The sequence below is a fragment of the Carettochelys insculpta genome, chromosome 5, assembly GCF_033958435.1.
Source record: "Carettochelys insculpta isolate YL-2023 chromosome 5, ASM3395843v1, whole genome shotgun sequence".
Taxonomy (NCBI): Eukaryota; Metazoa; Chordata; order Testudines; family Carettochelyidae; genus Carettochelys; species Carettochelys insculpta.
Window position 1 is genome coordinate 10,858,173 of NC_134141.1, and position 19,575 is coordinate 10,877,747.

The window sequence follows — 19,575 nt, forward strand, 5'->3', positions numbered from 1 at the left end:
TGTGGGCTTCATCATATTCCCTAGTCCCTGAGGTGCATGCCCAAAAAGTCACCTCTTTAGCATGTCTTTTAAACATGCCATGTTATAACTGCAGTCACAAAGTCTGAGGCTAGGTCTACAAAGCAGCGTTATTTTGAAAAGATTTTCCAGAATAACTAATTTCCAAATAGCACCCCCACACGTCCAATGCATATGAAATTAGCACTCAGCTATTTCAAAATAAAGCATCCAGACGCACTTCATAATACAGCCCTTGGATGCACTCTGGCTTCTTTTGAAATAACCCCTATTCCTTATCTACACAGCCCCTATTTCCTAATACCTATTTCAGAAGAGGCGCTATTTCTCCTAGAATGTGGTTTACCAAATGCAAAATAAGCCGACTGCTATTTCAAAATTATTTCAAAATAGTGGTTGCATTGTGTAGACACTCACAAAGTTGTTTTGGAATAGCAGCTGTTGTTCTGAAATAACTTTGTGTAGACACACCCTGAACGTCCAGCCATGTATTGTTTCTCTCCAGTCACCAAACCCATCTCTTTTTTTCCTCTCACCAGACCAGTTTAAACCTTAGCTTTGCTGTGCCTTCAAGAGTTATTGGTTGGTGATTTTTTTTCTCTTCTTCCCTCGCTCTGGAGTCCCCATTTTAATGGCATGCGGTGGGACAGCTGTCTCTGATGCATTCGTGCAGGTTCTGATTACTACGCATGCTATTGATGTTGAGCTCCTGTCATGACCCAACACTCCATAGGAGGAGCAAATGAGCTGAGACGTCAAGGCAAAAAATTATAGCCACGCGAGCTATCCCTGTACTCAGCTGCTTTTGGAGCACATACATGGCTTGTGTGACAGCAGCAGCACACAGAAGCAGCAATGAAATGCAGTTAGCAGTACAGCTGGGAGGCAGGCAGGCACTGGTCCAGTTTCTAAAATGATCCTCTCGTAAGCCAGTCTGCAGCGCCTCCAAAAGTGCTTGACTTCTGCAAAGGAGTACAGCTGGCTTTGCAAATACTCCCTGGTGTAACTCAGCTTCTCTGGGTGGCTGCAGTGTTTTTTTTGTTTTTTCTTTTTTTTTTTCCCCCCCCCCTGCGTCCTTTTCTCCAGGATGGCGGAGGCAGAATTGCACAAGGAAAGGCTGCAAGCCATAGCAGTAAGTCAGTTTCATTTTACTTGCTCTTTTGTCTGTGAATGGAGAGCTGTGAGTTGCTGAAGTAGCCAAGCATTCCTGCAGGGTAGCTGGGCAGCATTTAGACAGCCTGGTTGTGGAGAAGTTTTCAGACTAGAGTCCTCCCTTTTCCTCCTTGGCACTCAACTGGTTAAAGGGTGTTTTCGTATGATTTGACGGGTACCAAGGCGAGTTAAGATGCTGTCTGAATGTGACATGTGCCAAACTCATGAATACATGAAAGAGAAGAACTAGAGAAGTAAATAAGGAGGGGGCAGGTTGAAGGGAGAGCATCAGTACTTTGCTTAAAAGGATATTGTTTTACTCTTGAAGCTTTCGCTAAGCAGATGAAGTTAAACCAGGGGGACCAAGCCCATGGTGCCTTTTTGAGAAGAATATAATTCATAAAAATGCAAAGACAATCCAGTAAAGAAGGCAGGTGATTGCTTGTCATGCTAATGAGCTTCTCTACTAATACTAAGCTATAAGTTCCACTCCACATCTCAATGCCAGATGTCTTCAGAGAAATTCTCCGGTGACTTACCCCTCCGCCCCAGGGGCTGCTAGAGCAAAGCTGCTGCAGAATTGTGACCCATTTGAGTCTAAATTTTTATTTTCCTCCTTGATATTAACATTAGCCACACAAAGTCTGAACTGATGCAAATGGGCATAGTGACCTTTGATTTCAGTGGCACTATGGCCAGTAGGGGCAACTGAGGATTTGGCCCCAGTTTTTCAAAAATATAATTGTGCTTACAGCGGAAAATGTCAGGTTGTTATTAAAAGCACCACATTTCCATGACCTCTGTCTACTCACTAAGCTCGCATAACCTTGTCCTTGTTCAGTATAACGGTCAGTGAGGAGGGGGGGTTTGGATGGCTTTTGGCATGGCTGATATGCTAATTCAGCAAGCCTATGGAGTCAGATGATGCGATATTTGCAGGCGGCTGGACGTTTAAGGTCTGAAATGAAAAGGCAGAAACCAACTGAGCCTGCTTGGATTGCCAGAGCCCCTGCCAGCGTGTTGCCAATGATCAACAGATGTTGTGTTTCACTAGAGCTGCCACAGCTGGATTATATATTTCCTTTGTAGACAGAGGAATGACTGCCGCTGCTATACCAAGTTGTTTTTCTTAGGTCTGTTAATCTACTAAGAGGCGCATACATGTATAAAATACCCAGAAATAGTATAAACTAAATGCTTGTTCCTCGAAAATTATCTAAGACCAGTTGTTTTAATGTAATGTGTGTGTGCATAAGTATTCTACGGGTATGGGTCTTAACAATTCCTCTAATCAAAGTACTACTACTGCTCCTTTAGGCCATTAAAAGTCTAGTACTCGGATTCCCCACTTGCAACGTTTTCTTGGAGGCTTGGTGCTCCCAAACTTGCAGAATTAACACTGCATTGGTCCAAAATATATTACAATGGTCTATGAGAATCTTTAAAAAAATTCTCTGTCTTCAAACAGAAAAGGGTTGGGGGATTCTATCCTCGGTGCTTCATTCTGTCCTGGCTAACAAATGCCCATGCTCCCACTGTCGGGTGACCTGTACAGTACATACAAAAGGATGTGCCCAACAGTTTGAGCCAGATTCTTTCCATTGTCCGGCAGCTTGTATCATCATTTGCATCACTATGAAGTGGGATTTAAAGTGCAGGCAGTGATGAATCTGGACTCATCTATTCTGTGTATGTTGCATAATGGCATGCTTTTTGCTGAAGGCCCTGGCGGTGACCCAGAGCAGATTTAAAATGGTTCAACTTGAATCACAAATGTATTCAAATTTCATCTTGGTTGGTGTTCATTCAGCACACAAAAGCCAGCAGTTGTCTCCAAAGTTCAGCCTATCAACAAGTTGTCCATATAAGGTTTTGCAGAACATTGTTGCTCCTGCTGAATGGTTACATATGTTATCAGAATGTCTGGCAGAGAGTTTTGAATGTGAGTTTGGTCCCTCAGGATGGGTCAGGTGGTGTGACTCACAGGTACTTCTCCTATGTTCCTGATTTGCTGGGCCTATCAATATGATTAGAGGGATCTGGGACTGCCAACAGGGGTTTTAAGGGAGCAATTGCTCCAGGGCCCAGCCGTTCAAAGGGGCCTGGGGGTCCTGGCCACTGCTGATGCTACTGTGGCAGCAGTAGCAGCCAGAGCCCCAGGCTCAGTGGGGCAAACGGCCGCCGTGGGCCGCAAGACATGACGGAAGTGGGGCCTGGAAGGTGGGGGTGCCAAGGGATGAAGGGGCAGGACCTAGGGCAGTTTGCTCTTTGCACCACTCAGTTTGCGGCACTGGGCTCCCCCTGTCCTCACAGCCACATGGTGCGACGCTACTACAGCCCTTCAAAGGTGCCCCGACCTCTGGCGACTGATGCAGCCGAAGTAGCAGTGACAGCAGCCAGAGCTCCAGGCCCCTTTGAGCTGCCAGGTCTTTAGGCAACTGCCCCCTTTGCTTTGTGACTCCCCTCCCCATCCGCACACCTACCCGGGCCCTTTAAATCACCGCTAGACATGTTGCCACACCACAGGGTGGCGCTAAGGGCTGGGTGGCCCCAACCCTGCCCCTTCTATCCAAGGCCTTGCCCTTTTCGGGGCACAGAGCTGGGCTCCCCACATACCTCACTCAGAGCCCTGCAGAAGCTCTCAGTGCCCCCATGGGAATCAGCCAAACTTAAATAGTGTCTCAGGAAAAAGGGATGTAGGATTTCAATTAAGTTCACTGATCCACCAGGAGAAAATATATTTTAACAAAGTTCTAGTGTCTCTCTCAGGCAGTCAAAGGCCTCCTACTATATATTATTACTAGGGTGGTACAAAAGCTGAGGGAAAAACTACTTGCACAGTCCTTCCAGTTTCTCAGCAAATTTACTTGGGCTATGATCAAACTCTTTTTGTAATTGCTTCTATGGACAATGCTGGGAACAAATTTATTGTTAGGGATGTTCACAGAAATAGTGACTTTTAAGTGACTAGTGCAGGATATCGAAGGAACACAAATTTCAAATGTGGAATTGTGAATTTTCCCAGCAGGTCCTGATCTGTCAATCGTCTTGTTGTAGTTTTAAACCTGTGATATCTCAGAGTTAGTCAAATATATCTGTGGCTCTGATCCTTCATTATGAGCAGAGTTGGGGGTATGCTGGGAGAGGGAAGAGCGTCCATTTGTTAAGGTCTTGGGAGATTAGGTTCGATTCCCAACTTTGCCGCCCAGTGGTGTGACCATGGGCAAGGCCCTGAGCTCTGTAAAATGGGGACTATAAGAGTGGCCTACCTCACAGGATGCTATGGGCACAACTGAATTACTGACAGTGAGGCACTCAAAGTATGGTGATAGGGGCCACACAGTGATGAGGTGATTTTTTTTTTTTTTAAAAAATCGTCTACAACATTTCTAAAGTTTTTTTTCTCTGTAAAATACTGCTCATGACACAGTGAAAACCCAGGATGGCAAGGCATGATGGGAAACTTTTCGTAGCACGTATTTGGGATAACTTCTGTATTATTTTTGCAATTCACGAGTAACATGGTTTCCTCAAACGGATAATGATAAAAACCTTTATCCCATCCTATACCCTCCTGTATTTTTACACATACATATGTGTATGGAGTCTGATGTTAAGTGACTATTCAAAGAACTGACCAAAATCAATTGCTTAGCTTATACTGTCTGCTGACACAAATGCAAGCAGCACGTGTGGTATGGAGGAATTTTGTCAAGCAAGAGGTTGGAAGGATGGAGTTGTACTTGTATGAGCTAGAACAGAAAGTTTATCTAGTGTAGTTTGGCAGATTTCAAACTTTATTGAATAATGCCAATTCTTGGTCTTGGATTAGTGCATTTTGTGTGGAGAGGGAGTGGTAAAATTTGGATGAAAGAAGGAAACATTTTTGTGGCATTTTAAATGATGCCTGCCTATGCTGCTCAGAAGTTTGGAATGTTAGTCTTCCCAGAGGAGTTGATTTAGTGGGTAAAGAACAGGTGAGGCTAGCAACTTATCAAACGGTGGATAAATTAATCACATACCTCCGGAAATCTACTGTATTGTTCCACGATCTATTACATGGTTTTCATCATAATGTAATGTATAAATGTATATGTACATTCTATGCATAAATTACAAAAGAAAATGGTTGCAATTCAGATCACAAAGAGAACGCTCAAATTAAATGTACACCCCAAACCAAAATAAAAAAAAAATAGTAAGAAGGCCAAAAAAATCCATCAGGGTTAACTTACAGAGTAAAAGAGGTGGTTAGAGGCAAAAAAAAGTTTCCTTTAAAAACTGGAAGTTAAATCCTAATAAAGAAAATAGAAAGGATGATAATCTCTGACAAATCAACAGCAAGATTATAATTAGGCACGTAAAGAAAAAAATTGAAGAGTAACTAGCAAAAACACACAAACTAGGAGCAAAACATTTTTAAGTACATCAGAATCAGGAAGCCTGCAAAAATAATCACTGGAGAATCTAGGTGCTAAAGGGATGCTCAAAGACAATAAAACGGTTGGGGAGAAGTTAAATGGATTCTTTGCTGCCAGTCTTCATTGGAGAGGCTACAGGTGAAATTCCCACACTGAGCCACTCTTTCTAGGCAACAGATCTGAGGAACTGTCCCAGATTGGGTTGCCAATAGATGTGGATTTGGAACAAATCAGTAAATAAACAGCTATATGTACCAAGGCCAGATGGTTTTCACCCAAACGCTGTGAAGGAACTCAAATACAAAACTGTACAAATGCCCAATGTGGTGTATAATATATAATCAGCCTCTGTAGCAGATGACTGGAAGATAGCTAATGCAGCACGCCTTTTTGCAAAAAAACGCCACAATTGCAGACCAATAAGCCCAACTTCATTACCAGGCCAATTGGTTCAAAGGATAGTAAACAACAGAATTAGCAGACATAGGGATGTTGTGTACTTGGACTTTCAGAAAGACTTTGGCCTGGTCTACACTATAAACTTACATTGGTATAACTACATTGTTCAAAGGAGCAAAATAGCCACACTTCCAAGAAATGCAATTATACTGGCCTAACTCTGGGTGTAGACAGTGCCAACAGAGTGGGTGTGCGGTTCCCATTAACAGAGCTTGTGGACGCAATCAACTTTGTCAACGGGGGAAGTTCTGCCATTGGGATAGCAGCATCTTCATTGAAGAGCTACAGCAGCAGTTTTTCCAACGTAGACCTGCCCTCTGAGGTCGCACATCAAAACCTCTTAAGCAAAATAAGCAGTGATGGGATAGGAGGGAAGGTTCTTACATGGGTCAGTAACTGGCTAAAAGACAGGTAACAAAGGATCAGAATAAAAGGTCAGTTCTCAGAATGGAGAGGTAAATAAAGGGGTCCCCCAAAGTTATGCATTGAGACTGGCACTTTTCAACATATTAATAGATGATCCAGGAAAAAGTGATAAACAGCGAGATGGCAAAGCTTGCAGACAATAGACAATGACTCAAGATAACTACATCCAAAGCAGACAGTGGAGGGTGCCAAAGGGGTCTTACAAAACTTCATGGCAACAAAATGGCAAATGAAAATCAGTATTGATCAATGCCACGTAATGCACATTGGAAACCACAATTCCAACAATACATTCAAAATGATGGGGTCTAAATTGGCTGTTCCCATTCAAGAAAGAGGTCTGGGTGTCATTGTGAATGGTTCTCTGAAAACATCCACTCAAAAAAGCTGACAATATTATGAACCATAAGGCAAGTGAGAGATAATAAAGCAAAAAATATCATAACGTTGCTATATAAATCTATGGTTCACTCACACTTTGAATACTGGGTGCAGTTCTGGTGACCCCATCTCAAAAACGATGTATTAGAATTGGAAAAGATTAGCAGCAGGGAGCAGCTTCCATATGAAGAGAGATATAAAAAAATCTTGGAAAAGTGACAATTAAAGGGGGAATATAAAAAAGATCTATAAAATCATGACTGGTATGGAGAGAGTGCATAAGGAAGTGTTATTTATGGGCACCCCGTCCAATGAATAAGGAGCAAGCTTAAAAGAAACAGAAGTGCTTCTCTGACAATATGCACAGTCAACCTGTGCAACTCATTGCCAAGGGATGCTGTAAAGGCCAAAAGCATTACTGGGCTCAAAAAAGATGGGGGATAGATTCTTCAGTGGCCGTTAGCCAAATAGCCAAGGTTCTGAGTCCCAGATGCAGTGAATGGGTGACAGGAGATGAATTACTTACTTACTTTGCTGTGTTCAATTCCGCTATAGCATCTGGCATTGGTCACTGTCAAAAGACAGGATAAAGGGTTAGATGAACCTTTGGCCTGACCCACTATTGTCATTCCTGTGTTCTTATGTAAGTCCCCACACCAACCTTATTGTTTTTCCATCTTGACCCTGCTATAGATTGCAGACGTTCATCTGTTGTATGAAATTTAAAAATGCCTGTAAGTTGTGTGAAATGTAGCTGCTTGATGGTACAATTCAGCAACCACGTTTGAGGACTGTATCTGGTTTATGGAAGTCTTGTGAGTGAAACAGGTGAAATTAAAGGCATAAGTTGAATGTTTTGCTGAGAACTACTCAGATTGGTCAATGGATGGTCTTTGATGCCTGGTTGTTAAGCAGCATGCAAGTCCCAGAATGGATTGAAGAAGGAAACTGAAATGGATTAGGTGGAAGAGGCTTCCTGACTGGTTTGGGAAAATTGTTGGAATCAGGGGAGATGGAAGCTGAAAATTTTAAATGATAGGAAGTGTGAGAAAGCTTTCACATTGCGATTTCCCATAAATCCCTTCTGCTCCTTTCTTCAGCAGAGGCAAAGAGAAACTAACCCCCTGCTTGGGTGAATAAGATAGTCGGGAGACTCTGGCTCGTACAATATACAGTAGGCAGGGGAAAGAGGAATCTCTGTAATGCAGAAATATTGAAAGGTGAAAATAGCAGAATCCAGAGTAGGTACATTGGAGTTTGCAGTCTGTACAGATTAGACTCACAGGCTCTTAGTTGGAAGGTAGATGAATTAATATGTGGGAGAGCAAGACACAAGATACACTAGTCTCTGGAATGATGCAGAGTGAAGCTGTGTGTGTGTGTGTGTGTGTGTGTGCGTGCGCACGCGCACGCACTCTATTGCAGTGAAGGCTGTAATAGGGACAGGTCTCAGAAAAGGGTTAAAGGATTAGAATATAATTAGCTCCAGTCAACGTGATTTTATAGAAAATGGATCTTGTCAAACAACCATGATATTTTTTTTATGGAAGTATAAGTTTGGTTGATAAAGTTTCCTGTATTGGTATATTACACTAAGATTTTTGTAAGACAGTTGACTTAGTCCCACACAAGATTCTGATTAACAACTTAGTACTAAGCAATATTAAATAGATTAGATAGACAAATCTCAAAAAGTAGGCATCAGCTGGAAATATAATTGAATAGGATGTCTGTAGTGAGGTTTTGCTGGGGCCAGTACTAGGTCTGACACTGTTCGGTATCTTTATCAATAATCTGGAAGTGAAGTGACATTAAGCTAGGGGGAGAGGTAGATATGCTGGAGGGTAGGGACAGTGTCCAGACTGACTTAGACAAATTGGAAGACTCGGCTGCAAGAAATCTGATGAGGTTCAATAAGAAGAAGTGCAGAGTTCTGCACTTGGGCTGGAAGAATCCCAAGCATTGTTACAGGCTGGGGTCCGACTGGCTCAGTAGTAGTTTTGCAGAAAAGGACCTGGGAGTTGTAGTAGACAAGAAGATGGACATGAGTCAACAGTGTGCCGTTGTAGCCAACAAAGCTAATGGTATATTAGGTTGCATCAAGAGGAGCGTTGCCAGTAGATCCAGAGAAGTGATTATTCCTCTCTTTGGCTTTGGTGAGGCCACATCTGGAGTACTAGCAACGGAGGGTCCTGTGGCACCTTATAGACTAACAGAAAAGTTTTGAGCATGACCTTTTGTGAGCACAGACTCACTTCATCTGATGAAGTGAGTCTGTGCTCACGAAAGCTCATGCTCAAAACTTTTCTGTTAGTCTATAAGGTGCCACAGGACCCTCCGTTGCTGTTACAGATCCAGACTAACACGGCTACCCCTCCGATATCTGGAGTACTGTGTCCAGTTCTGGGCCCCCGATTATAGGAAGGATGCGGATACACTGGAGAGGGTCCAGTGGGGGGCAACCAAAATAATTCGGGGGCTGGAGCTTATGACTTATGAAGAAAGATTGAGGGAATTGGGACTGTTTAGTCTGCAGAAGAGAAGACTGAGGGGGACTTGATAACAGCCTTCAACTTACTGAAGGGAGGCTGCAAAGAGGCTGGAGAGAGGCTGTTCACAATGGTCACGGATGGCAGAACACAGAACAATGGTCTCAAGTTGCAGTTGGAAAGGTCCAGCTTGAACATTCAGAAAAACTTTTTCACTAGGAGGGTGGTGAAGCATTGGAATGGTCTACCCAGGGAAGTAGTGGAGTCTCCATCCCTGGAGGTGTTTAAATCTCGCCTCGACAAAGCCCTGGCGGGGCTGATCTCACGGGTTTGGTCCTGCTTAGAGCGGCGGCTGGACTCGATGGCTTTTTTAGGTCTCTTCCAGTTCTATTGTTCTATGATTCTATGAATATAAAATGACTGCTAATAAAGTATATGGATACAGGAAGATTGGTGGACAGGTTAATCACACTGAGAAAAGAACGGACATACAGAGCAATCTGAACCACTCTTGGACATTCTCGGCTCAGGACTGGATATCTTCCTTGAAGATAGGTTTTAGTCATAAGCAAGTTATTGGGCTCAGTGCAAATGTAACTAGATGAAATTCTAGGCCCTTTATGAACAGATCTGACCAGGTTAGTTGATCATAGAATACTAGAACTGGAATGACCTTGAGAGATCAAGTCCAGTTCCTGGCCCTCATGGCAGGACCAAGCACCATCTGTATGATCCCTGTCCAATGTTTATCTAACCTGTTCTTAAATATCTCCATGATGGAGATTTTACAACCATCCTACACAATTTATACCAGCAATTAACCCCCTCCGACAGGAAAGTTTTCCCAGCGTTCAACCTAAACCTCCCTTGCTGCAGTTGAAGCCCGTTGCATCTTGTCCTGTCACCAGAGGCCAAGGAGAATAATTTTTCTCCCTCCTCCTTGTAAATCTCTTTTAGGTACTTGAAATCTGCTATCATGTTCTGTCTCAGCCTTCTGTTTTCAAAACTAAACAAACATAATTATTTTAACCTTCTCGCATAGGTCATATCTTCTAGACCTTTAATCACTTTAGTTGCTCTTCTCTGGACCCTCTCCAGTTTCGCCACATCTTTCCTGAAATGTGGTGCCCAGAACTGGATACAGTACTCAATAGAGGCCTAATTAGTGCAGAGTAGAGCAAAAGAATGACTTCTCCTCTCTTGCTCACAACTCTCCTTCCTGCTAATTCATCCCAGAATCCCGTTTGTTTATTCTGCTGTTCACGCTGTTGACTCATACTCAGTTTATGGTCCTCTATGATCTCTAGATCCCTTTCAGCACTATTCCGTCTTAGGAAGCCGCTCCCCTTTTTTAACCACAGTAGGACACCCTCTCACAAGCTCCCTATCCACCTCTCCGTTTGCAGCCCTCTGCTAGTGACAAGCTCCCACTTGTCAATTAGCCTCTGGCTTTTAAAACCTTCCCTCTGTAGTACCCAGAAGCACTGAGACCTCATACTAGGGTGAGTGAAGGCTCTGCTCTACAGCCTTGGCTGCAAACCAGCTGGCTTGTAGCTTATGTGGTAGAGCACAAGGCTTTAGCCTCTATGATTGTAGGTTCAATGCCTGGTACTAGCAACTCAGGTCTGTCAGTGTTAGACCACCTTGGTGTATCCTTCCCCTGGTGAGTCACTCAAACTCTCCCCAGCCCTAATTGCCACAGTAATTGAAATCTCCTGAAGCAGCAAAAATTCCAACAAACTGACCTACCTGAAGGCAAGTATGCTTGCCTGTTGAGGGGATCCCTCTGCCCTTTAAAGTCTATGGGCTTGTAACTTCAGTGAGACTTCTGTTCTATCAGTAATGCTTGTGACAGTCATAAACCCTGCAAACTGTGATGGTAGAATTCATATGTTCCAGGGTTTCCCCATGTGAACTGCCCATGAAAATGTGTATTCTTCCCTGGTCTAGCCTGTTGAAGGTTTGAGGCACCTGGAGATTGAAAGATAGAATTGAAGTTGAGCTAACATTGCTCTTTAAAAAAGATACATAAAATGGTAGGGGTTTTCCTTTTCAAAAATATAGGTCAGACTGTGTGTTTTTAAAAAGTTAATTCTGCTTTGAAGATTCTGTTAGTTCCATGAGATTCACTCTAGTTAAATGCAGAATACCAGTGGAGTCGCTGATTTTTTTCTAGACTGGAATTAACATTCTGAATCTGATTTTTAGGCTTGACTTTTTCATACATACACAAAATTGAGAAGTTCTGCACAGAGTGTATCATCTTGCAGCTTTGCACATTTCTGTTCATCCAAGGCAAGCAACTTTCCTGATGGGCCAACCAAAAAACAAACATCAAAAAGCAGTCTCTGTTACACCCTGCTAAAAATTGGGTGAGCACATTTTGTACCTGAGACCATTCTATTTTTCAATGGTTTTAACAAGTTTGCAAGGTGTATTAGAATATGTTGCTGGACAGAAAAATTCAAATCCTAGGGGCACAGATCATATGACCTAAACTGGCAGCTTCAGTTATCATTAACGTGTTCTAGTCCTGATCAATAGCAAGCTATGCAGGACAGCACTAAGGCTTATATTTTATTTTAGGCATATGTTTGTCCCAGTGATTTAAGGTCTTAAACACATGTCTTAAAAGGCCTTAAACATGTATCAAAAACTAAGCTCATGCTTAAGTGTTTTCCCAGATCAGGACCCCAAAGTACATACATATGTAGGTACACACACACACTGCAAAAGCAGCAACGATATTCAGTTTGTCATGTACCCATTTTAACCCATTTCCCACTGTCCTTTTTCATTTCGCATTGTCATATTTACAAGATGAATTCCCTGCTTCATTTAATCCTACTCAGCTCTCTGGAATTTCAGGGCTCATGCCATAACTTCTTGCCTATAACAATCTTGGGAACAGCAGATGTTCTGTATTTATATCTTTTTCTCAGTAGTGGCTCTTTTGTGAGATGTGTATGGCTTTTTGTGATTTTTGCTGTCCAAAGAAGTAAACCTGGCTTGCCATTGGGAATGTAACAATCTTCTGAATTACTTTCTCACCAGGAATGCGTGGCTGTATTAAGGGCATATCATGGGGCTTGTATCCTGTTACAAATATTCCAGGAATGGGTTTGGAGTATCTGTACCATACTGCCATCGTAAAACATATCTCAATGAGTTATGAGTCTCTGAGGAGTAACCGTGTTAGTCTGTAGCTTCACAAATAACAAGTAATCCTGTTGCACCTTAGAGGCTAAGAAATGTATTGGGTCATGAGCTTTTGTGGGTAAAACCCACTTCTTCAGATGGTTTTATCCACAAAAGCTCGACTTTATTCATTGAGAGACAAAGTAATTACGTCCTCCCTAAGCCTAATCCAGCGAGCCTCTGTGGACACTGAATGTGGGGGAGGAAGTGTTATGTCTGCACTTGCATTAAGGATGATGGGTTGTCCTTCGGAGTGGAATGTAATCTATAGCATGTGTTGGCTGGCTTCACAGGAGGATTTCCATAGCAAACAGTCACATAGGACCAAGACAGTGTATCATCCTGGTTTGGGATTCTGTAAAGCACCAGGGATATTTGAATTGAATAACAAACCCTGCAACCTTTGGCCAAATCTGTATCCTAAAATGCCCCAAAACATTCGTGACTATGATGAAGTAACTGTGAATCAGTATTATGCTTTAAAAATGTTTACATAAGCAGCAGCAAAAGGATCTAAAACTAGAAACTATTGTGTTTAATATTTTTAATGCAGGCTAGGAAGCCATACAAACAAACCTGCTCACAGGCATTTTCAAGCCCAGTTTCCAGACTGAGCTAAATCCCCAGGATTTAGCCATACAGAACTAACTAAATTTGACCCACCACTAGAACAGAGCATAGACCTACACAAGCCTAACATCACATCACTCCTATTATTTGAATGGAAAGATCTAATAGAAAACAACCAAGGATTTGTGACGCTTGACCTCAGTTTAATACGGTCACCCTCTTACATAATTTTAGGTAGAGTCGGTTGGTTGAAAACTGGTGAACACTTTTGGTGAATTTTTTCTAAATGTTTTGTGAAAAGAGATGGATGAAGATTGGAATTCTGCTTTTGCTAGCTGGAGCTACTGTGCTTTGCCTGGGGTGTAATGGCTAAACGGGATGGACACAGAGGGATGCCTATATAGTAAACCCTCAAGTTACGCGGGGGTTGTGTTCTGTTCTCCCTGCCTTGCTCCAGTGGCAGGGCTGTCAGGCTGACAGCCATGCCGCCTGGGAAAAGCAGGGAGAAGGCTTTTAGCTTGCCTAGCAGCCCACAGCTGGGAAAAGCCTTTGGCAGAGGTTGCACTGCCATTCTTGCTGCAGGGGCAGGGGTCAGGAGCACACCGCCTGCCAGGGTCGGTACTATGGGTGTTCCCAGATTAGAGACACCAGGAGTATACAGGTTTGAGTGTAGTCCTCTGAACGCCCCAAACTGCAGCAAAATTGAGAAAGAATCACTAAACCTACTGGAAGTGAAGGTCCTTTATATGCCATTTGCTTAAATTAATTTGATTCAGATCAATAAAATAACTTCTACATGAATGATAACTGCCTTGGCCATGTTAAAACACTGCAATAATTCATAGTTCAGTTGGATTGCTGTCCTGGCCTCTTAGCTAAAGAGTGGGTTGATACAGCAGATGAAGGATACTCACCAGTGATGAGGTTTGAGAACCTCTTTGTTAAAATTCTGCCACCAAGCGGAAGGGAGAGTGGGGGTCACTTTTTGCCTCTGATGCAGTCACCCCTTCTCTGGATTCTGCTAAATGAGCCCTGCTTGAGATGATATTTCCCCAGGGCTCATAAAGCACTTCTAAAGAGCAAAGCTATTGCCCCAGAATGGATGGAATCGCACCAAATGTTGGTATTTTCAATGGCAATGGTATCCTCAGGCAACATGACAGGTCACCTGGCCCAATTGTCTAATTATACGTGTAGGACACTGCTGTTATATCAATAGCTGCTGTATTGTTTTTGGGCGCAAAGCATAAACGCCTCCAGTGCCTGTATCTGCATACTACCCAGAGGCACTGAGACCTTGTACTAGGGTGAGTGAAGTCTCTGCTCTACAGCCTTGGCTGAGAACCAGCTGGCCTGTAGCTCATGCAGTGGAGCAAAGGGCTTTAGCCCCTATGATTGCAGGGTCAATCCCTGGTGCTGGCAACCCGGACCTGTCAGGGTTACACTAGTTTGTGTGCCAAGTAGGCAAGGATGGACGTGGCATCATACTAATACAAAATGAAGATGTTTCCAGGTTTGCTTCCATACTCCCTAAGAGCATAAGCCCCTGGGCACAACTCAGCTTGCTCGTGGGGTTGCATGATGCTGGCTATGGCTTTCCCATTTAAACTGCAGCAAGGGAGGTTTAGGCTGGACATTAGGAAAAAGTTCCTAACTGTCAGGGTGGTCAAACACTGGAATAAATTGCCTAGGGAGGTTGTGGAATCTCCATCTCTGGAGACATTTAAGAACAGGTTAGATAAATGTCTATCAGGGATGGTCTAGACAGTACTTGGTCCTGCCATGAGGGCAAGGGGCTGGACTCAATGACCTCCCAAGGTCCCTTCCAGTCCTAGTATTCTATGCTTATTTCAAATAGACTGCAGCCAGCATGCTGTGAGCCAGCTGTGGCCCAGAAGGATTTATCCCTAGCCAGCTGGCATGATACAGTTTGCATCTCCCTAGTCTGGCATGACTGTCAGATCAGGGAGGTTTCCAGCGACTGGCCCCCAAGTCTTGAACTGGTGCTCAGTGGCTGCCCTGGCCTAGGCTGCTGCTGGTGGGGAATGTCGGATCTGGCTCTGGCTCCAGCACTGGCCCTGCAGGGCTGCTGGAGATGCAACTCTAGTCCTGAATGACTGGTCCCAGCCACAGCCTCATGGGGTTGCCTGGGATGTGGCACCACCTGCACAGGGCTGCAGGGGCAGGCTGGCTCTAGGGTCTGACTCTGGCTCTGGCCCAGGCCCTGCCTGGCTGCCCCCTCCCCTGTGAGATTGCTGGGGGGGGGCATGGGCTCTTGCTTGTGCAGCTACCCCCCAATGGGGCAGCTGGGACACTGGCTCCAGGCCCCCGAGGGTTGCCAGAGGACACAGGCTGCAGGTTTGCCCTCCTGCCTGTCTCTCTGGTTCTGCTGGAGGGACGTTGCTGCACCAGAGAGTTCCAGTTTCAGGAGGTACAACCTGTACTAAAGACAACTTGCCCTTATCTACACTGACCAGAAAACCACGGCTAACATATTAATTAATCCAACTGCTGAATACTGTCTTCTAACTCAGTTAATTCTCCAGCCTTGAAGAAGTGGGTCTTTCCCATGAAAGCTCACCACCTAATAAATAATGTTGTTAGTCTTTAAGGTGCTACAGCACTGCTTTCTTTTATTTCTAACTCAGTGTAATTTTCTAGTGATGAGAAACAGTAAGTGAGGCTTTTGGCTGTGAGGTTTGCTTACCCAGATTGGTCTGACCCAGGTTATGTTGATTTCACTTATGCTTTGGGCTTGAGGATGACAACATGAGTGGACAAGTTTTCTGTAAGGGCTAGATGGATTCTTTTTTGAACGAGTTCTCAGTGGTTTTGTTCTTTCTGGTCAGTGTTCTGTGAATTCTAAGTATCGTTTTAATGGATCAAAAATTAAAAACGTTCATTCTTGTTTTTTGCTCTCACCCCAAGACTTTGCCTCGTGGTCTTGATCGCTCAATGGCATGATGACACTGGCAACCTCTGAAGCCCGTTCTGAGAAGTGTAATGGTAAATAGAGGTTAGGTCCATCAAGGGCTATTAGCCAGGATGGTAGGAATGGTGTCTCTAGCCTCTGTTTGTTAGAGGCTGAGCATGGGCAACAGGAATGGATCGCTCAATGATTACCTGCTCTGTTCGCTCCTTCTGGGATATCTGGCACTGGCCACTGTCGGAAAACAGGACACTGGGTTAGACAGATCTTTGGTCTGACCCAGTATGGCTGTTCTTATGTTCTAAATTTAGTCGTGCAGATCCTTAAATCAGGGGCATGCTCATATGGGTTATACATCTCAGGCTACATTTGAAGTTCAGCTCCCACTTATAGACCTAAATAAAATGGCTGGATTTTTCACTAGCCTTTATCGTCCAGTAGCTCTTATGTTCTCATGTATTTGTATGGGCCAACAGGAGCTCAGCTCCCCTGAAAATGTTGTTTCCCCACCTGTGGTGCTGCTTTCTATGAATTTTTCCTCCTTTGCCTCATTTAATGCAAATAAGTGCGGGGCGGGGCGGGGTGGAGACTATGACTCAAACACTTAAGAATTTTCCTAGGAAAACTTATCCACCCATCTTATCCACCTTCTATGTCTTGTTGCTCTTCTTGTAGCTCCTCCTTGAAAGAAGGATTGTGACTGAACCGGAAACAGTGCAAAAGCAACAAGAACCACACTCTGTCCTAGCTAAAAGAGTATTTGAATTCCAGGGGAATCTTTGTGGTTTCTCAGTAGATACTTTAAGGTGCAAACCTGTAAAGGCTTCATCAGTGCAAACTTCCTTAAATGGTTCCACTTGCAAATCAAGAAGGAATGATCTCCTCGGAAGAGCCCAGCATTATACTGGCAGCAGCAGATTGGGCATGATGGTCATGCCTGATAAAATAGCTTTGATCTGTGCCCCGTTCACTCATTTCTGAGGGACTCACTAAGGGTCTGTTCCAAAGCCCATTGCAGGTTCTACCAGAGTCCTAGGTTAGCCGACTGGTTAGCCCATGCTGACCATCTCCCAGTGGGTACACAGAGGTGTGGTGAGGTGGGCAGGCAGACTGTGTTCCTCCTGCTGGGGGCAGCAGTGGGAGAGCCTGGGCCCCACCTACTTCACTGGGATCTGAGCCAGGGCTCTACAAACGTCAACGGCATTTTTTGCCTCAACTCCCAGTCCAGGGGAAGGTGAAAAGACACTGCAAAGTCAGTCAGACCCTCAGCCCTAACCTGGCTCAGTGTACAGGCTGGTTTGTTCTCTTTTTGGCTCCCCTGTCAGGAGCATCAGGGTAGGCCTGTCCTTCTCTCCCCTTCGCAGCTGAGTTGTTCCCTTATTAATCCTTTCTCCTGTTGGCACGTGCTCCACAGGACTAAAGACTGGAGCTACCTGGACCCATGCAGGCACTGCGATGGGGGCGGGGGGCAGGAGGGAAAAGGGTGCAATTACCCCAGGGCCCAGAGATGCAACAGGCCTGGAGCTCCAGCCACCACCACTGCTGCGGTAGCAGTGGTGGCACCCAGAGCCCTGGATACTTTTGTATTGCTGGCACACTGTCACTCGGTGCAGCTCTGGGGGTGGGGGGGGTGTTGCATCACAACCTGGATGGCACCAAGGCCCTGTCCTTTCCAGGGCACGGAACCATTCCCTGCTCCCCACCCTCCACACACACACACACACCTTATCCCGGGGCACATGGGGGTTGTCAGCCCCGCTGGACCCAGTACTGCCCTTTTAGCCCTTCTGGCCCAGTTTGAGGTGTAGACATCCCAACAGACAGGTCCTTAGGGTACATTTTAGGTTGGAGAAGAAATTGAGTGTGTTTGGTGGGGGTGGCAGCAGGTTCTGATAAGACATTAACCAACATTGAGAACTAGAAAAGTTTAGATGACTATAAAAAGTTGGGAGGAGTTTTGTGACTATGTCTCAGTGGGTAAATATAAAAGATCTTGCAACGCATGCTAAAGTAAAGTGACTGAATCCTTGTTGCTATGTGGAATACAGTAAAGCTTCTTCATCAACTCTTTTTCTCATTCCATGACTTATTGTCAAGTGCACCACATTTTGGAAAGTGATTGGATGGGGCCTTTGCTATTAACCTTCAGTCTCAGGCTACATACTAGAATTTCACAAGCCGGTCATGCAAAATGAAATTCTTTAAAAAATATTTTTAAACTGTTTAAGATATTTCACCATGAACAGTATAATGGTACATTTACTGACAATTATAATCAACCACCAGTATCTGTGCACTACGTGGAAATCCCAACAGCGCATAAACTCTGGTTAACATGGGCAACAAAGTCAGAATTCAAGTTGTGTGAAAGACTGTCCGTGTGTAGCAATTTTTTTTTTTTTAAGGAAACACCTCCTGTGTTGAAAAAGATTATATTTCCAAATAGCATGACATGGTGTCAGAGGATGCCTATGAGAAACTGAGGACTCATAAAAAAGCAGTCAAGTAGCACTTTAAAGACTAACAAAATAATTTATTAGGTGAGCTTTTGTGGGACAGATCCACTTCTTCAGACCATAGCCAGATCAGAACAGACTCAATATTTAAGGCACAGAGAACCAAAAACAGTAATCAAAGTTGACAAATCAGAAAAAAATTATCAAGGTGAGCAAATCAGAGAGCAGAGGGGTGGGGGGGTCAAGAATTAAATTAAGTCAAGTATGCCAAAGAGCCCCTTTAATGTCCCAGAATATTTGCATCCCAGGTCAAACCACGTGTTAATGTGTCAAATTTGAATATAAAAGAGAGCTCGGCAGCCTCTCTTTCAAGACTGTTGTGAAAATTCCTCTTCAATAACACTCAAACTCTTCAGTCATTAACAGAATGGCCCACTCCATTAAAATGTAGACTAACTGGTTTGTGGATCAGGAATGTTTTGATGTCTGTTTTGTGCCCATTAACTCTTTGTCTGAGAGAGTTAGAAGTCTGTCCAATATACAAAGCATCTGGGCATTGTTGGCACATGATGGCATATATGATGTTACTTAACAAACAGAATTCATGCCTACGTGTCCAGCCTGTTTTCATAATGACACCTAGTACTTCAGTATCTGTGTTTCCCAAGAGATGATAATTCAAAACACAGTGGGCCTAACTTCCCTTCCTGTCTTTTCTTGTGGTAGTCGTGGAAATGTAGTTTCAGTCAGTCAGTCATTCTTCTCTCTCCTACCTTTTTCTTCTTTTTCTCTCCCTTCTTGCCTTCCCCTCTCTTCAGCTTCATCCTTCTCTTTTCTTTCTTGCTTATCTTAGGTCTTGTCTGCAGTAGTAAGGTTAGGGTTAGGGTTAGTCAAGCTATGTAATTGAAGTAGCATAGGTCAAGTTATTGTGGTGTCTACACCATGTCATGTCAAAAGGAGACATTCTCCCTCTGACTTACCTCTGTCCTTCAAATCCTGTGGAGTTTCAGAGTCAAACACAGAGTGCTCTGTGATCAGTGCAATAGCTCTTTATGAGACCCCCATTGCACCCATCA

The 19,575-nt window shown here is 43.9% G+C and overlaps 1 protein-coding gene across 4 annotated transcripts in view; it reads left to right on the plus strand.

Annotated features, from left to right (window-relative positions):
- The first annotated feature begins 808 nt into the window (after positions 1-808).
- Positions 809-19,575, plus strand: part of PALM2AKAP2 (PALM2 and AKAP2 fusion) — a 350,798-nt gene continuing 332,031 nt past the window's right edge. For 3 of the 4 annotated variants that reach the window (XM_074994658.1, XM_074994660.1, XM_074994661.1), the window contains exon 1: positions 809-1,150. In XM_074994658.1, coding sequence (XP_074850759.1) covers positions 1,106-1,150 — 45 coding nt within the window. In that variant the 5' untranslated portion in view covers positions 809-1,105. The remainder of the gene's footprint in view (positions 1,151-19,575) is intronic. The other variant, XM_074994662.1, reaches the window with a different exon arrangement.